A 16,981-nucleotide genomic window follows, 5' to 3' on the forward strand; every position below is an offset into this window, starting at 1 on the left:
GCCAGGGCTGGTCCTCCATGGGTGGGAGAACCACAGTGCCAGGCATCACCACACTCCTGTGGAGCACAGCCTCACGGACAGCAAATAAACACTAAATCCTTCCTCCTCTTCCCTCCAAAACCACCTCCCAGATTTGAAGAGCATGAATCAGACATCAGCCTAAACACTGAATTATTCATAAAACTCTAATCTTTAGATTTCACTGAATATGCAGAAGTATAGATAAAAAAATAATGAGAGAATTGTACTTGCAAATTGCTCTTTATTAAGGGTTTAACTTGCGTGGGCTCTATACATTCCCTATTAGTCCTTGCAAAGCTGCATAGGATTAGAAATCAGAGGGGATAATAATGTACAAAAATAGTTTCAAATGTTGATAACACCAAACAGTGAGAAAAACATCTTATTTGTATAACTGAACTAAAAATAAAAATGAAGAACACGGCTACAATTGCAATAAGCCATCTTGTAGTGCTTCGAACATATGTCGGCATCTCTGAGCCATATGCTGCTGGGTCCTGCCTGCTGCGGCGTGGAGGGAGATCAGCCCTGGCCCCGCAGGCCTCAGAGCACCAGAGCTGCCCAAAACCTCCTGTTGGGCCGAGGCCAAACTGACCACAGCCAAAATGGGGAGGGGCACGGGCAACCTTGCTGGGGGCTTGGCCCTAGGGGTCCAAAGATGCCTAAGAAAGAGAGGTAGGAGTGTGGGGAAGGGGTGCTGGGGAACATGGAGCAGAGTTGCTGCTGAGGGTGCAAACACCATTCATGTGCTGCTGCACCAGCGCTGGAGGACTGAGCACAGAGCTGTCCCGGAGAGCTGCGGCCGCACACGGCTGTGCCGTGCTGGCATGGCCCTCCGTGCCAGCTGCCCGCCAGGCAGGACCCGGCACCGCTATCTGTCCCATCCCCCTGCAGGAATCATGGTGCCTCCCAGGACTTCTGGCAGATGGGACAGGGCCAGAGCCAGGGCACTTTGCAGCAGCCAAACGTGCTCTGGGCAGAGAGTGTGATGGGGCTGAGCGACTGGCAGCACTGGCTAGGATCCATCTCTGACAAAAGGACCAGAAAGTGGCCCCAGCTCTGGCCCCAGCTCTGGCCCCAGCAGCAGCAGATGCAGAACATGCCCTGGTCCCCGGCTGGGGCGTCAGGGTGGTTTGAGGGAGGCAAGGACAGCTCTGCCATGGCCCAGGATGGCAGAGCTCTCCAACCCAGTCTGCACTCAGAGAAGGGGCACGAGGTCTCAGCAAGTCAACAGAAATGCATGGATTTATGCCAGATGAGCTAAGCCTTTGCATTTTAATTACAAAACATGTGTACACATTTTCAGCCTTGTTCCCAGGGTTCCTAGAGCCAGGAGCGAGGAGCCGCCCCACAGGGCCTTGGCCATGGTGAAGCAGGGGCAGGTGGTGGTGGCGGTGGGGTTAAGTTTGTGCTGCCAGGGCAGCACCCAGGGACTGCTGCTCCCAGGGGGCCTATGCAGGAGAGACCTGGCTGGTGGAAACGGAGGAGGTCTCTGTCTTGCCAGCAGATGTGTCCTCGTCACCCAGTGGGTTCTTGCCGCAGCAGAGGGTTGTGATCATGCAGTTACGGAACTGGGAGAGAGGGAAGTCCAGGGTGAGCCACCATGCAGCTCTAGCTGCAGAGCTGTCTTGAAGCCCAGCAGTACTGTGGTGCAGGAAGAACTATGCCTATGTGGAGTCTCCTGCCCCACTGTCTGCTGCCCACCCCATCTACTGCCAGCCCTGCCTGCTCCCATCATGACTCCTCCATCATCCTGGCACCTGCATTATTTCAGGTGGAATGGCCCTGCATTTGTGAGCTTTATGCAACACCAAGGATGAGCTGCACAGCCCCATGTGCCAGGACTAGAACTCCTGGAAACAATCCCTGCTCCAGACCACTGGCACCCTGAGACGCTGTAACTCTCTGCCAGCTGTTAAAAAGAGAAACACAAAAGAGGGGTTTCCTGGCACCCTGCAAGTTACCTGTTTGTTCATTACGATGTAGATGACAGGGTTGTAGATGGCTGAGCTCTTGGCAAAGAACGCCGGGATGGTCATGAAGATGGGCCCAAAGTCTGAGCCCTGGTTGGTGAAGATGTAGAACGCAACGCTGGCATAGGGGACCCAGCAGATCAGGAAGGCGATGACCATGATGATGACCATGCGAGTCACTTCTTTCTCTGCCTTCTGGGTGGTGGCAGACTCCTGCTGCTGGGCGGCAGCCTGCGGGCAGAAAGGAACGGAAATACGATGGAGCCAGTGGGTGCTGCACCAGCAGGGACACAGGGTCAGGGCTCTCAGCAGTCAAGCTGCACATCTGGAGTTTGCTATTTCCCTTGTCATGGATGGCCAGGCTGGCCCCTGGAGGACCCTCCCTGGCACCATTCTTGAACCTGGTGTGGGCCCCTTCCCAGTACTGGGAACAGGGGTAGCACTACTGGCCATTCATCTGATGGGTACCCACCTCCTTGACAGTGCAAACCAGGTTCCCATAGCAGAAGAAAATGATCGACAGCGGGATCATGAAGTGAACCACAAACATGTAGATGACAAAAGATTCGTTGTTGACCTCTGGCTTCAGAGTGTAGTAGTCAATCCCGCACGAACATTGCATGCCCTCGGGGATGTACCTGCAAGGTGAGCCCAGCAGGTCAGCACCCAGCAGAGGAGACTGGCTGGAAGCCACAGTTGAGCCACCAGCCAGGCTCCCATACCCCTGACACTGGGTCTGTTGCCCTCCCTACCTGGACCAGCCAAAAAGTGGGGGAGCTGCACACGCCAAGGCCATGATCCAGGAGAAGGCAACACCCATGATGGCATGGTTCTCCCCGAAGCGGAAGTTGCTCATGGGCTTGCAGACCACTACGTATCTTTCGATAGCCAGGACCACCAGTGACCAGAGAGCAATTTCACCTGCACCAGGAAGAGGGACAGAAAGGGACACGGGGACTTTGAGCAGGAAAAGAAACCACCCTGATGGCAGCATGAGGCCTCCTCAGACTGATGTTCCTGAGGACCTCTGGCAGAAGCTTAATCTCTGCCAAGAGTTCAGAAAGATAAATGAAGAATGGTCAAGGCCAGATGTAGTAGGACAGTGTGAGAAGACCCCTTCTCTCTGTACTGCTGACCCACAGGAACCACTTTACTGCAGTGTTTCGAGATTCATGGCTGATCCCACCATTCATCCCAGACAGCATCTGCACCTGCAAGCCTGCAGTCACACTCTGAAATGCAGCAAGCGCCCATGAGCCCAGGACTTCCTCTCAGTACCCTCAGCTTCCCAGGAAACTTGTGCCACAAGGACCAAACCAGTAAAACAGTAGCTGTGGCTGAAGGCTGAGACAAATGGAGGAGGACATTTTTAGACACACAATTTCTGTTTAACATCTCTTTGGTTCCATACCAGGCTGGCATGGGGAGGAGAGCCAGCTGTGCTTGCCTGTAACAACATGCACCACACCACAGCCAATGGCAGATTCAGCCCTGCAAAATAGGAGGAACAAAATTGTCATCTCTCGAGTCAGAAAGTGAGCCGAGGAGATGCACAAATCCAACAACTGCAAAATCTGATATTGGCTGCTTTTCATTGCTGCATTGTGGTTCTCAGGATACTGAGCAGGTGGCTCTCAAAATAAAGTGTTTTTTTTTTAAAGTGTCACTTGTCACTTTCTTCAGCTCCTACCCAGAAACAGGGCAAATGGCCTCAATCCACATCAGCACATCAGCAGGTCAAGGATGTTACAGGTACCATATTTTTCCAAGATCATCTGTGTTTTCCCTCCCACTACTAAAATCCAGGGAAATTCCTGACAGAAGACATTTGAATATTTGGAAAACTTACCGCCCAGTGTGGCAAAGAAGCCTTCAATGTAGCACCCTGTTACTCCAAAGACAAAGTACCCATTCATGGAGGTGTACATAGTGGTGGTGAAACCTCCGAATACCATGAAGAGGTCGGCGACAGCCAGGTTCAGAAGGATGTAGTTTAGAGGTGTCCGCAGCTTCTTGTGCTGGATGGTGACGTACAGCGTGAGGAAGTTGATGGGGAAGCCGAGCAGAATCAGCATGAACATGTAGGCAGCCAGCGCTGAGAACTTCCAAGGCTCAGCCAGGTAATACTGGGGGTACTCAAAGGGGCTCCGCACCACCCCGGTCTTGTTGGACATGGGCACGTAGAAGTCTTGGCCTTCTGTCCCGTTCATGGTTGCAGTTTGTGAGGCGCTTTTTGCTCTTAATCTGGGAGTTCTTTTGTGCAAGGGGAAAATTTCCCCTGAAATGGAGCTCCTGCCACCTCTCAGCCTTCACTGTTACCCCAAGGAGAACCAGTTACACTCTTCCCCACAGGGCACCTCTTATAAAGCGCCCCTGGGGTAAGCTCCTGGCACTGGTGTCAGCACGATTAGGGTTTAGAGAATTATTAATCATAATCATCCCAGGCTAATTGGCTTTCCTGGGAAGGTGTTAAGGTGACACCAGTTTCTGGCCAACGCTGTCACTGTTGGAGACCACAGCTCATGGTCACATATATAAAGTGGTAGCTCTGCACCGCACCATTAATTTCCACAGCTTCGCTCTTCCTTTCCCTTCCCCACTAACAGGAGGAACATGTGTGGTTCAAACTCCAGGACTGTGGGTTTGGGGGCTGCAAATGGTGGCCTGGCTGGGCAAGCATGGTGTGGTCCCTCAGTGACAGAGGAGTGTCCCTGTCCCATTCTCACAAGGGGAATGCGGATCTGTGAGACCAGCCAGTCCCCACTGGAGAGCCATCCCCACATACTGCCAGTCCCTGTGGGAGGCTGCAGAAGGCAGCATGACCAAACCTTCTTCCACAAGCTCCAGCCACCTCTCTACTCAGGATCTGGCTCTGGAGGTTTGACAAGCCCCATGAAACACCTGGCCTACTTGCAGGTTACCACTTGTGACATCTTCTCTGTGCCTTTGTATCTGATTGGGTCATGCCAACTCCATTGGTAACAGCTAATAAATAACCTGGTCCATCTGTCCTGGACTGGAATCATTCTGCAATGGCGCTGAGAAGGCTGCTGGACCAGGGCACTGATGGGACATTCAGAGCTGAAGCCAGCACTCAGCTTCATATACTGGTTGACAGACAACCTCAGTCTCCTCAAACCTTGCGTAATTATCAAACTCCACAGGGAAGGCTATTGTTGGAGCCTTCTGTGCCCTCTATGTCTCTCTGACTCACCACTCTGTGCACTCAGTTGTGCTTGAAACATTGCTTGTGCCAACCAGAAGCTGAGTTACACAGCTGAGTTATCGTCTTAATTTTTCAGAGGCAGTGGGACAAAACATAGAGGAGGTGAGCACAAAGAGAGACTCTGCCCTGCCCCTTTGTAGGTGATGGTGGCTGGAAGGGAGCTGAGCCCCCACCTCCCCTTGCTGTTTTGGCTGCATTGAGGGCTGAGCTGAGCGCTCCTCACAGCCAGGAGCAGGTGAACACGAGGGCCTCATCCAGTACAGGAGGACGAACCAGAGCTGCTGGAGCTCATGGCTGTAAGGTAGGCAGAAGTTCATGTCCTCTTGGCCTTAAAAAACTTCCTCCACTTCTAGCCTAGTTTTCACCAATGTTCCTTGTAAGTTAGTTCAGAAATAAGTTTAATGGAAAAAAGCACAAAGCACTGTAGTTTCCTTAGAGCAGAGACCAAGCTGGGAAACCTGCCCTCTAAGTGGGGAAGGTGGAAGGAGCTGAAGTCTGGCACCATGGATTAGGGCAGACCCTGCTGGACACCCAATGCAGGCCACAGTCTCTGGACAGTCCCAAAGCTCTTCCTTCACCTTAACATGAAAACACCAGGTCCTCACACACACTCTGTTCACCCTAAATCCCTCTCAATTAATTTCTCACACTTGTTTCCAAGGCCAGAGCAGTGCCACTTTCTAACTGCAAATGCAGCTCTTTACACTTGTACCTGGGCACACAGGGATTAAAGGTTTATTTCCTAAAACACTTTAAGCTGATGCAATAAGCCACTGCTGAGGTAGCAGCTGCTGTGCAGAGCTTAGGGCTGGCGTGCGTCACCACTGGATGCAGCAGTGGGACAGGCAGGCAGCTGAGAGATAGAGGAACAGGGCAAATTGCTCACAACTTCCAACCAAAGTGCTGTGCTGGGACCTCTTGCACCTCCAGGGACTCCTCAGCATGAAGCCAGCTGGTGGGCTCCACGGCACAGGGCAGCCCGGACTAGAACACTTTCATCATGTACGTATGAGACATGCAGAAAAGCCCAGAAAAGCCCAAAATGCTTTTCAAAGCTAGACTATATTCACAGAGTTGTTTAAAAAAAAATTGGTCCATTTTGTCTTGGTCCATTTTGTCTTTGTGTCACAGCAAACCCTTTCTCTTAAGTTTTATAATTTTTCATTCCCACTGGCTCTACACAGCCAGCTCAGTTCCAGAAGGAGCTGAATCCCACCCTGGCTCCCGTCTCAAACAGCATTGTTTACCCATGTCAACAGCAGAGTCTTCACTGCAAACAGTGACAGCTGAGTCAGAAAGCAGACGAGCTGTAATTAGAACAGAATGTTTTTAAAGTGGTAAATCAAGCAAACTTGGTCAGGAACCACTGAGGGACTCAGAAACTCGATTGTGTGATTTCAGAGTCTCCTTTTCCAGAGGAACTTGAGCAGACATCCCGTTTCACGTGCAAAGTGCTGCTCCCATGGGAGCTGCCCTGCCAGCACCGACCACCTCAGCCAGTTGCTCGTGTCCTTTCCCACTCAGGGTAGAGGCAGGCTGGGACAGACAGGCTGCCATCACAACAGAACTCGTGGCAACACGGGCACAGCTTATACCAGACTGAAGTCAAGAGACGCACCACTTCCCAGCTCCAGCCAAGCTGGGAACGACCCTGATTCAGGTAGGTAACCTGTGAATCTTCCTGCGGCGGGGAATGACCCTGGCCATCCTGTGAGAGTCCCTGCCAGGGGCACACCGGTGTCACGGGCACAGAGTCACCTCCCGCCCAGCAATGAGGGGTGCTGAGTGCTGGTGTCTAACCCAGCACTGGGAAGACACCGCTGTGCAGCTGGGCCGGAGCACTGCGGGCTCCATTCCGCCCGCCCTGGCCCTCAGCCACAGGCCAGAGCAGGGCTGGGAACAGAGGGACAGACCTGGGACAGCTGGCCAAAGGGCTGTGCCACTCCAGATGATGTTGTGCTCCAAAATAAAAGCTCAGGGAAAGGGGGAGGAAGGGAGGATTGTGTTTGGTGTTTGCCTTCCCAAGTGACAGTTACTCACGCTGAGCCCTGCTCTCCAGGAAGCAGGGAATAAATGCCTTCTTGCTTTGCTTTGCTTGCATGCAGAGCTGTGCTGCAGCTATCAAACTGTCTTTATTTCAACACAGGAGTTTCTTGGCCTTTGCTCTCCTACTTCCTGCCCAGTCCTGCAGGGAGAGTGAGGGGCTCAGGTGCTGCCTGGGACTGCTGCCCCCATGTCTCGTGCCTCCAGAAGAGGCTGCAGCAGAGAGCAGCGGGTCTGCCTCCTGCCACGTGCTCACAGAGCTCACGCTTGGCCCAGGACTGACACGATGCTGGGGACACCCTGCTCAGCATCCCTTGGCACAGCCCTCCATGGCAGCAGCACGGAGCTCAGGTGTGCACAGCCTCACATGATGCACTTCACCCAGGTGAACTCCACACAGATTCATCCACCGCCTGCCCCAAGGTGGCTCTGAGATGCCGCCAGTGCCAAGAGTAGTGGAACTCTAAATGCTGTTCTTGCCTAAATGGAATAGAAAGGAAAAAGAAATTCCCGATCAGAAGCATGAGTATTATAGCAAATTATGAGACAATAAATAGTGAAAAATAGTCCCCTTTATTTGAAAATATGTCAATAACTGGTGTATGTTAAGGAGCACAATCTGGAGTAAAACCAATTACTTGAAGGCTGAACTTGATTCTAGAAATGTTCCTATAAAATTCTGTGGCACTTCAGCTGATTGCCTGGAAAATGCAGAGCACATTCACAAAAAACAGACATTTTAATTTAAAAAAATAGTTACAATTCTTCAACTTGGTTCCACTCTTACATACAAAATGAGACAAGATAACTAAGTTATTAGGAAAGCTCTAGAGATCTAAGAAGGGTTTTGCCAAGCCAACAGGGGAGTCTGTTGTTGAGGTAAAAGACTGGTTTTCTTCATTGGTTTGACTCATCTACTTTCCGCCGACAGAATGGACAACAATTATGCTGGAGTATGAGGAGCTCATAGTCTTCTGTGTGAAACATCTGTTAATTAGGAACAGATTTAAAACAAGTTAGCCTGTACCCTGACCAAAGAAAATGCAACCTGAGTTCAATGGCTGCTCAATAGCACAGATATTCTGGAACTACCAACACAGAGAACTGGTCCTCTTGGTTTCAATCACCTGAGAGCTACAGCCTGGAACACAGCAGCAAGCACTTCACAGACCTCTGCCAAGGCTGCTGAGAAGGCACAAACCTGCTAACTACTTCTGCAAAAGGATGGACAATTAGGCAGTTGAGTAAGCAAACATGGCTGAATTCCAACAGTTCAAAAAGTCATTTCTGAGCAAGGCAGGAGCAGGACTGAACCACAAGTCACTGGTTTTCATTGCTAGACTAGGCCGCAAGTCAGAGAGACAGAGCAAAAGGAAATAAATACAAATCAGCTTCTGTTGGTCAGCCAAGGCTTGCTCAAGAGGCTCTGACTTGCTGTCAGGGCAACTTCTCAAATTCAGCTGTAGCCAAGTCTCCCAAGGCAGCTGTTCCCCTGTCTATCACTCAGCTCAGAGCTGGGCTTTCACTGCTCTGCCTCTACCTCATTCCAGAATTTGCGGAGTACTTTTAAGAGTATGAGGTTTCAGTGGTTAGCACTGTTTCACCCATCAGGTCTGGCTGGGGTTTTGTGTTCCTGTGCAAAGCTCTCCGTGAAGCAGTACCTGGAAGCAGGAGGGGCACATGGTGATGGAGGCGTCGGGCAGCAGCGAGCGGTAGTACTGCCAGCGCAGCGGCCGCGGCCAGCGCTTGACCAGCACGTCCCGGCGGCTCATGGAGCGCAGCACGGCGCGGCTCACCACCACCGGCACGAACTCGGAGCCTCCCTGCTGCACAGAGCAAGGACTGCTGTTACCCACTGCAACCCGCCGCCCTCTCGGCTTCCCAAGCTGTTAGAAGGAGCCAAGTAAAATTCAGTAGAAGAAGCTAATGCACCAAGCTCCCTGTCAGTTTTATCAAAACCTCCAGCAACAGCAGCATCCAGCCACATCTGTTTCCAGTCAGCTTCCCTTATCTCTTTAACTCCTTATAAATAAACGTGGCAAATAACAGCCACGCTCACAGTCTCTATGAAACCCTGCAGCAAGGCCTGCCCTACAGGTGTGCTGCTGCTATACAAGTGCACCGTGAGGAAACAAAATTTCAGGAGTGTTTGGTTTTAAATCGTTGTTTTGTGAGGTTTGTGTTTTTCTGTTTGTTTGAAAGAGGTTTGAGTGGGTTTTACTGGTTTGTTTCCTTGCTTTGAGGGACTTTGGTTGTGTTCTTAAGGGAGGAGTTAACTCGTTAGCCCATTTCCCTCTCAAGTGACAGCCCTGCCCAGTCCCCTGCTCTGCAGCTCTCTTTGTACCACATACACACCAGAAGTGTGACTTTGTAAAGTAAAATTTTCTACTAAAATTTTTTTTTCTATTAAAAATTTTCTATTGGTAGACATAGGTACAGTTCTTACCTCAAAGCTGAGTTTTGCTGTAAAGGGATCATTATCCTCAACAGTATCTGTCCTGTCATCAAGCCTCAAACTCTGAGCATCTGGTTGCATGTCTTAAGGAAGGACAAGAATTCCTGTAAAACTGACTCTGCTTGCCATAGCCAGCACTGATGGAATCAGTATGAGAGCACCCCAGCAGGACTCTAGCTGCTTCAGAGTATCTCAAACTGTGACAGTCCTCAGTTCATTACAAAAAATACCAAGAAGGCCTTGCTGGGATTTCCAGTGACTGGGGAAGTTTATCACTGCAGCTGCTGTAGAACAGCCAGAACAGACTGACCACAGCCAGGCATGACATCAGCTCTTACCCTTCCACAGATGACAGAGCAAAGGAAGCAATCTATTGAAATTACAATTTTGGGCAGCTTTAGTCAGAGTTTGTGTGTTGTGCATTACTCTACATCTCATATTCTATAACCCCAACAGCAACTGGGAGCTCTGGATGCCAAAGAATTCCAAACAAATCCAAACAAATCTCAACAGGAACAGTTGTGAAGTGCTACTTCCCTTGGCTTAGGAGAAGGTAGCCTCTAAAAGAAGCTGTTATGGGAATCAACACACTCCATATTCCCTTCATCCTTGTCAGGAAGCAGTTCACACAGAATAGGTAAAGCATGGCATTCCACTGTTAAAAACAAACATTGCCAGGATTATAAATAAACTGTCCTGATGGAAAAGCGTCTTGACAATATTAGGTTTAGTTGATCCATATGTTTGTTGTTATACTCACGACAAAGAAACAAGATGCAATTGTACTTACATCAGTCATATGACAGAAAGGTTTAAACCTAAGGGAAAAATAAACTCTAAACTGTTTAATTATTCCCTAAGAAAAGGAAACCAATTCTAATCAAAAGGATACGGTCAGTCATCATCTCTTGCCATTTATCCTCTCTTTTACTCGCTCTTGGAGCTTCGAGATCAATGAGAGCTACAGCTTCTTCATCCGTGATGCCATCTTCCAAATAGAACTCCACCAGATGCAGCACCTCTAAAAGGTGGGAAAGGCAGGAAGTGTTTGACCTGCAGGAACTCAGGAAATGCCTCATAGCAGATACTGTGCTCCTTCACGTTAGTGGTGTTCTGCCCACCTTCTCCCAAGAAACAAGTTAAATAAAATAAAACTTGAAATAAACCAAACCCCCCGAACTTCTGAAAGGGTTGTGTTCACTTCCACAGAACACTAGAGGCTTTTCAGCATCTGGCAACACAACAATGCTGTGCTGCTACTCTGCAGTGAAAGCCAACAACCCCTGCTTGGTCAAACTTAACAACAGTAAAGGAACATTTGTTTGGCCAAACAGCGCTGCAGAAAGAAGAAATGAGCACTAACCTAGTCTGTTAACATTTATCTACTTGCAAAGCACGAGCAAACCCGACATCCCAACGCACCGTAGGAGGAGGCCGAGAAGACGAAAGGCTGCCTGCAGTTGATGCAGACGTTCCCCAGGTTATTCAGCAAGGGGTTGTTGGTGGAGCACCTGTAACACAGGGGCACGAGCTCCTGAAAAGACAGATTGAGAGCACGGTAACCACAAACCGGCACATCCTCAGCTCTTTGTTTTCAATTAAAAAAGGGCCCCTCCAGCTGACAACACCGACACAACACCAGCACCAGTCTGAAGAAGCACTGCTGTGAAATCAGACCCTTCAAAATCTGAAAATGCTTTCCCTTTTTAACAAACAGCAAGTTTTCCCATTAAAAATAGCTGTCTTCACCACTTTAACAATTAAATTTCCACCTTGCCTCTGCAGTAACAGAAGCAGAATCCTGCATCAAATACACAGGGACAAAAGAAGCTGAAGAGAAGTTTACTGAAGCAAAGTTTTTTGCTCTAAGATTTGATCAAATTTAGGTTCTCCAATTAATTAATCTCTTTTCAAGAGCCAAGTTATTTTAGGCAGTTCTTAAAGGGTGTGTTTCTATTATTTCAGGAGGCCAGGTGTATGTTCACTGGTACAATGCAATTTATTTTTAGTGAGTACTATCTGAGACATGGCTTTATAGAAAACTGCAGAAAGCCAGACTTCAGTGAAAGAAGAAAAGGTGTTAAAGTAAGATTTACGGAAGGAAGGTCACTGAAGGGATGGAGGGAGGAGGGGAAGAGTGTTAGGAGTGGGACAAATGAAAGTGACCTCCAGCTGGAGAGAGAGACAAAGGCTGTGGAACAATAGCATGTGAACTGGGGAGAAAAGGGCTTGGAAGAATTAATAGGCAGTGAGGAAGGTGACTGCAAGAGAGGAGAGGGAGGATGGAAGCTGCCCACAAAGAGAGGGCTGATTTTAATTTGCTCTCAGGAGCAGAAGGAAGTCTGACTTGAAGAATAACAATAAAAGGACTGTGTTTCCAGCAGAAATATAATTATATCACAGAGCCATGCATAATATATTTCAGATTGTTTTGTGCACACAGGAACTCATATTCTACGATTAGACCACATATTAATGATTAACATGAAACACATTACAGCTTACTTCACTGTCATGGAATGGCTTGGATCGGATTGTCAGGCTGCCCAGCTCAACAGATTTCTGGAACCTGTCTGGGATCTGCAGTCCCTGCAGCTTGTCATAGGCATGACGAGCCAATTTATATGCACCAAGAGCTTTACTCTGCTTTGCCAGGGCCAATAATGTATTGCTATAATTTAATTAAGGAATAAAAATACATACAGCATTTATGAAAAAATGCAATACTCTTTCTAATCACAGAAGCTGTGCAATGAAGCATATCCAACACCAGGACTTCAAACAGGCTTTAACCAGAGAAATCTATTTACAGAATTTCATTTACAAACACATGTGAAAGGACTATCAAAATATTTGTGGGCAATTATTAGCAAGGTAAGGAACTGACCCTACGTAAACACTGCTATGGCTCCATTTACAATATTTCAGTAATTTTGGGGTGCATGCATTTTCCCCTAGCCACAAAAAGACCAAAATCAAAACATTTTTTACAGTGTAAGTAACCCACTGACACTGAGTAAATACACCTGATGTGATTTGAAAGAGTGTGCCCCATGTTAGCAACCAAATGTTGTCCTTCCCCTTCACCAGACTGAAACAGTAACTGCTGCTCACACCTACTGGCCACAAGGCCTGTTATCAAAAACTTCATTAAAGATTCTACATTTATAAGCGAGGAAGTTATGAAAAGGAAAGCTAATATCCCATCCAAAGCCAAAAATTAAGTGAAACCATGACAAGGCCTCCCTGTGGCACCCAGCGACCTTCTGGATGTGGCCATCTCTTACAGAAAGGTGCATTTCACTGGGCTCACACAGCCCATTTAGGAAGCACTCCCCAGAGGCTCCCAGGCACTAACAAAGCCATGCAGAGGGTGGCCTGACAGACCACAGGGCCACACTGGCCTCACAGGAAGCAGAAGCTCCTGGGTTTCCCTGCTTCTGCCTCAGCTCAGCCTCCTTGCAGCAATGCTGTCAGGATTCAGAGCCAACATCTTTTTGCAGAGACTAGTGTCCTAGAACTTGCTCCTCTGACACAGGTGACACACCAGACTGGGCAGGTGTTCAAGGTGGCCTAACAGAGTTAGACATTAGTTGATTTTCACAGCTCTCCAAAACTGTAACAAATGACAAACTAGTGCAGCTCAGCACACAATAGTTTGAAGATGCTGATTATTCCTGAGGGACAGAAGTCAGCTCCCGTTAATGATAACCAGCAGGTGACACCAAAGATGCCCTGCAGGAAGTCCCTGCCTTGGACCAACAGCAGTTATTCCTTTCATGTGTCACATGATAACTTCTAGATTTTGTACTGTGTTGGAAGGATACACTTTTGAGATCCCCAAAGGAGTCTCCTTTGTTAAGCTGTGAAGCAGAAACCTGGAAATATTGAAGAGGGTTTCAGGCAAGTGGAAGCTGAAAGGCTCCTCCTGTGGTATGAAAAACACAGACACATTTCTAAGCTGGAAAACCAACAACTTACATCAGTAAGAAACACAGCACAAGGCATCTCTAGTACGGTGTTTCTTTCATCTGTTGAGAAAAGAGGTGTTGACAAAACATAACAAGTGGGTTTTGCATGCCTTTATCACCAAAGCTCATGCCTAAAACACACAGAAAAGAGAGACAGAGATCAGTGTAGCTAAGACAGAACCTTTAACAGGTTATTTAAAAATGAGAGCAGTCTGCACAACCACAGTGCAGAGTCTCTAGTGCTGTGAGATCTAAAGTAGCCTGACAGCAAAGACTCCACAGCACAGAGTCTTCTTTTGGGCAAGGGCACAGAGCAAAGGTTCTCCAATGTTTTACAAAGGATATTTGCACCAATGCAGCATGACTCCAATTGCTGGAATAAGTAGGAGCTCCTCACTAATGACTGCACATCAGTGACACACGCAGCACCCTGTGGAAATCCTTAGGCTAGCATGCCTTCTGTTCAACCCTGTTTTCCAATGACTAAGGGAAAAACTGACCCTGGCCTGTGCAGGAGCAGAGGCTCAGGCACCATGGGATCAAACCAAGGCAACCAGCAAAAAGGGCCATGGGCAGGAGGGAGGGCAGGCACCAGCACAGCCCTGCCCCACCTGCAGCTGTAAGGAGCTGAGCAAGTTCTTCTACAGGACAACTGAAGACTGTATAATAAAGTAAAATAAAGTTAGACAAATAAATAAAGTTACTGTACAGTACTACTGAGGTACATTCAATATTTAATTGCCTGAAAAGTCCTAGTTATTTTTGGACTCCCCAAGGGAAAAAGCTCAGGAAGCATAAATACACAATTCTAAAGTGAGTATCTTACAGTGTATCTTTGGATAAAGTGATAGACATGGTAAACTTCTGCCAAATGCTGGAAGTGATGAAACTTCTGCAACATTTCAGTCTGCTGTCCTTCATTCTCTGCGGGAAGCAAAGGCATTGTGTCAGTCTCAAAAAGCAGTTGGGAGAGAACAACCTGGTCTAATTTCAGCACAGCACTGCCAGAGGAGGTATGTACCAGGTTAAGTATGCCCCATCTACCCATGCAAATCATATGCTTGCAGAGTTTGCTATTCTTCTGAGCAAACTTCTGGCCTGAAACAAGCATGGCAAACGACAGAACAGTTGAGGCAATGGTTTAACACAGCCAGAGGCTACAGCTGAGCTACAGACAGAAAGCAGCAGGTATGCATCCCTGGAAACCTCTTCCAGAATGCCAGAGTTCACAAATACAATTAATTTTGAAAACTTTCACGAATACCAAATACACTACTAAGCCATCTTGGAAAAACATTCATCTCAAACATCTGAGGGGTGACAGATCAGCTGAACTAAACCCAAAGGTACTCAGAGCACCAGGCAAAAGACAATATTCCCAAGCTTCTGTATTCATTACCATTAAACTACACCTATTAACTATTAACACCTCTCTCCCAGTGACATACATTTTGGAGACAACATGACAGCTAGCAAACAATCACTTTTACCTGTTGGCAGAAATAATTTGAAATCTCCCTAACCTGTGTTCAAACACTTGAGGTAACTTACTCTCCAACATCTTTTATTTACTAGCACGTTAATGCTCCAGGCAAGGGGTGTGGTGGGAAGGTGCTGGAGGATACACGGTCCCAGGAGGCACGATTTTCAGCCCAGCCAGACTTCAGAAGGAGCCTTATGCCTGCTGGTGTCGCTGGTTTGTTTATTTGTTTTAAATTAGCACATGGGAAAAAGAGGGGACTACAAAAATAGCACAAGGCCGAGATGTGCACAGCATTAAAAAACCCAAATCAAACCAGCCAGCAGAGAAGCAGCTGCAGCAATGCTATCACAATGCAGGCTGTTTGTCTGCGTGCACAACGAGGTAACAAACACACGCTTCCTGTCGTGACTCACCTTGGGCAATGTCTAAGCACTGCATGGAAAGCATCCAGTAATAATAGGCTGCATCATCAAAGCGGCTCTCGAGCACGGCGTTGTGTGTGAGCTGCTCCAGCACCTGCACGGCCTCCCTCTGCCTGCCAGCCTTGTGAAACGCTGCCCAGCCCAAAACAAACGGGGTGATTAGATCAATTAACGGAAATTAATGGGTTTGCACTGAGAGCACTCTATTCAGCCCATATCAAACACTCTGTCCAGGGCAGGATCAAAGGGAGTATACACTGGTGTTTTCCTCCTTGAAAGCAGTGACACTAATGGAACATGAGAAGAATCTGTAGGTATTTTGAAGCTTTTGCACTGTCTCAGCAACTCTTGAGCTCAAGAAGCATGTATAATACTGGTTGCTGGGGTTTTTTAAATAGAAAAGAGAGAAGATGCTGTGATGATTAGCTCTCCACAAACAACAGTGATCTCCAAACACTGCAAATCCCAAATTCACTCAAAACTACAACAGGTTGAAGCCAGTGCTCTGGTGTGTATGAATACTTTAAAAGTATTGTGCTGAATACTTAAAAGAGTACAGCTACTACACCTTTCCATCATTTACTAAGAGCATCTCCTTTTCTGATGCACCAAGTAACACCTCGAATTCTCACTTGGCAAACATGCATTTGGCCAATGCAGTCTCCATATAAAGGAACAGGGCTGAGGGGGAACCAACCCAGAAAACACAGCCCCACAGCACTGCTGCCCCCTGAGTGAGGCCAGACCTCACATTCAGTTCTGAGACCAGAACAGTCCCACGAGGACCTCCAGCTCCTCCAGTTCTGGGCATCTACACTGAGCCGCAGCAGCACAGAGCTTTGTGGGGCACATGGGGCTCCAACCTGCATTCAGAGAGTGCAAACCACCACCCTGCCCTCAACCAGCTGCTCCGAGGCTGGGTGCCAAGACACACAAACTCGTCTTGTGCAGAGACAGATCAGGCCCGGCCTGTTCCCTACCTGGGCCAAGCAGTGCCAGCTTGGCTCCGAGCTGGCTCAGAACAGCAGGTGCACCTGGCACGTGGAGCTGCACCTGAGCCAAGGCACTGCACACACAGCTCGCTTCAACACCTCCTGTCCCTCCAGTACTTTGTGGACTGATTTTGAAGCCTTTCCACAGGACAGAAATTTGACAGTTCTGTTCAAATGTAACAAACCCCACAAAAACCTTAAGGAAACAAGAAAATTTGACTTGTGCAAATCCAATATTGCCTAAATAGAAGGAAAAATTACATTTTCCACTCAGGTTTATAAGAGAGCTGCCATAATTTGAATTTTCGTGGGATAAAAATCTTACAACAGTTAGGATTACATGCCAAATACCTCTTACATGCCACACTCAGATATACAAGAAGATAGAAAATCAT

At 48.1% G+C, this 16,981-nt stretch overlaps 2 protein-coding genes across 5 annotated transcripts in view; both read right to left on the reverse strand.

The window, feature by feature from the left end:
• Positions 1 to 1,457: 1,457 nt before the first annotated feature.
• RHO (rhodopsin) lies at positions 1,458 to 4,233 on the reverse strand. Its single transcript, NM_001076695.1, is given in 5 exon segments — positions 1,458 to 1,592; positions 1,986 to 2,225; positions 2,467 to 2,632; positions 2,747 to 2,915; positions 3,844 to 4,233. Coding segments are annotated over 5 exon segments (1,056 nt in total). The 5' UTR covers positions 4,205 to 4,233; the 3' UTR covers positions 1,458 to 1,472.
• A 3,584-nt stretch (positions 4,234 to 7,817) lies between these two features.
• IFT122 (intraflagellar transport 122) overlaps positions 7,818 to 16,981 on the reverse strand; it is a 30,368-nt gene continuing 21,204 nt past the window's right edge. Inside the window, exons 21-29 of one of the 4 annotated variants that reach the window (XM_072934813.1) lie at positions 15,586 to 15,726; positions 14,516 to 14,613; positions 13,546 to 13,646; positions 12,224 to 12,389; positions 11,141 to 11,252; positions 10,611 to 10,739; positions 9,710 to 9,789; positions 8,925 to 9,149; positions 7,818 to 8,250 (exon numbers count right to left, since the gene is read on the reverse strand). In XM_072934813.1, coding sequence (XP_072790914.1) covers positions 8,161 to 8,250; positions 8,925 to 9,149; positions 9,710 to 9,789; positions 10,611 to 10,739; positions 11,141 to 11,252; positions 12,224 to 12,389; positions 13,546 to 13,646; positions 14,516 to 14,613; positions 15,586 to 15,726 — 1,142 coding nt within the window. In that variant the 3' untranslated portion in view covers positions 7,818 to 8,160. The remainder of the gene's footprint in view (positions 8,251 to 8,924; positions 9,150 to 9,709; positions 9,790 to 10,610; positions 10,740 to 11,140; positions 11,253 to 12,223; positions 12,390 to 13,545; positions 13,647 to 14,515; positions 14,614 to 15,585; positions 15,727 to 16,981) is intronic. The other 3 variants (XM_030283477.4, XM_030283476.4, XM_072934814.1) reach the window with 3 other exon arrangements.

This window comes from Taeniopygia guttata, chromosome 12, assembly GCF_048771995.1.
Source record: "Taeniopygia guttata chromosome 12, bTaeGut7.mat, whole genome shotgun sequence".
NCBI lineage: Eukaryota > Metazoa > Chordata > Aves > Passeriformes > Estrildidae > Taeniopygia > Taeniopygia guttata.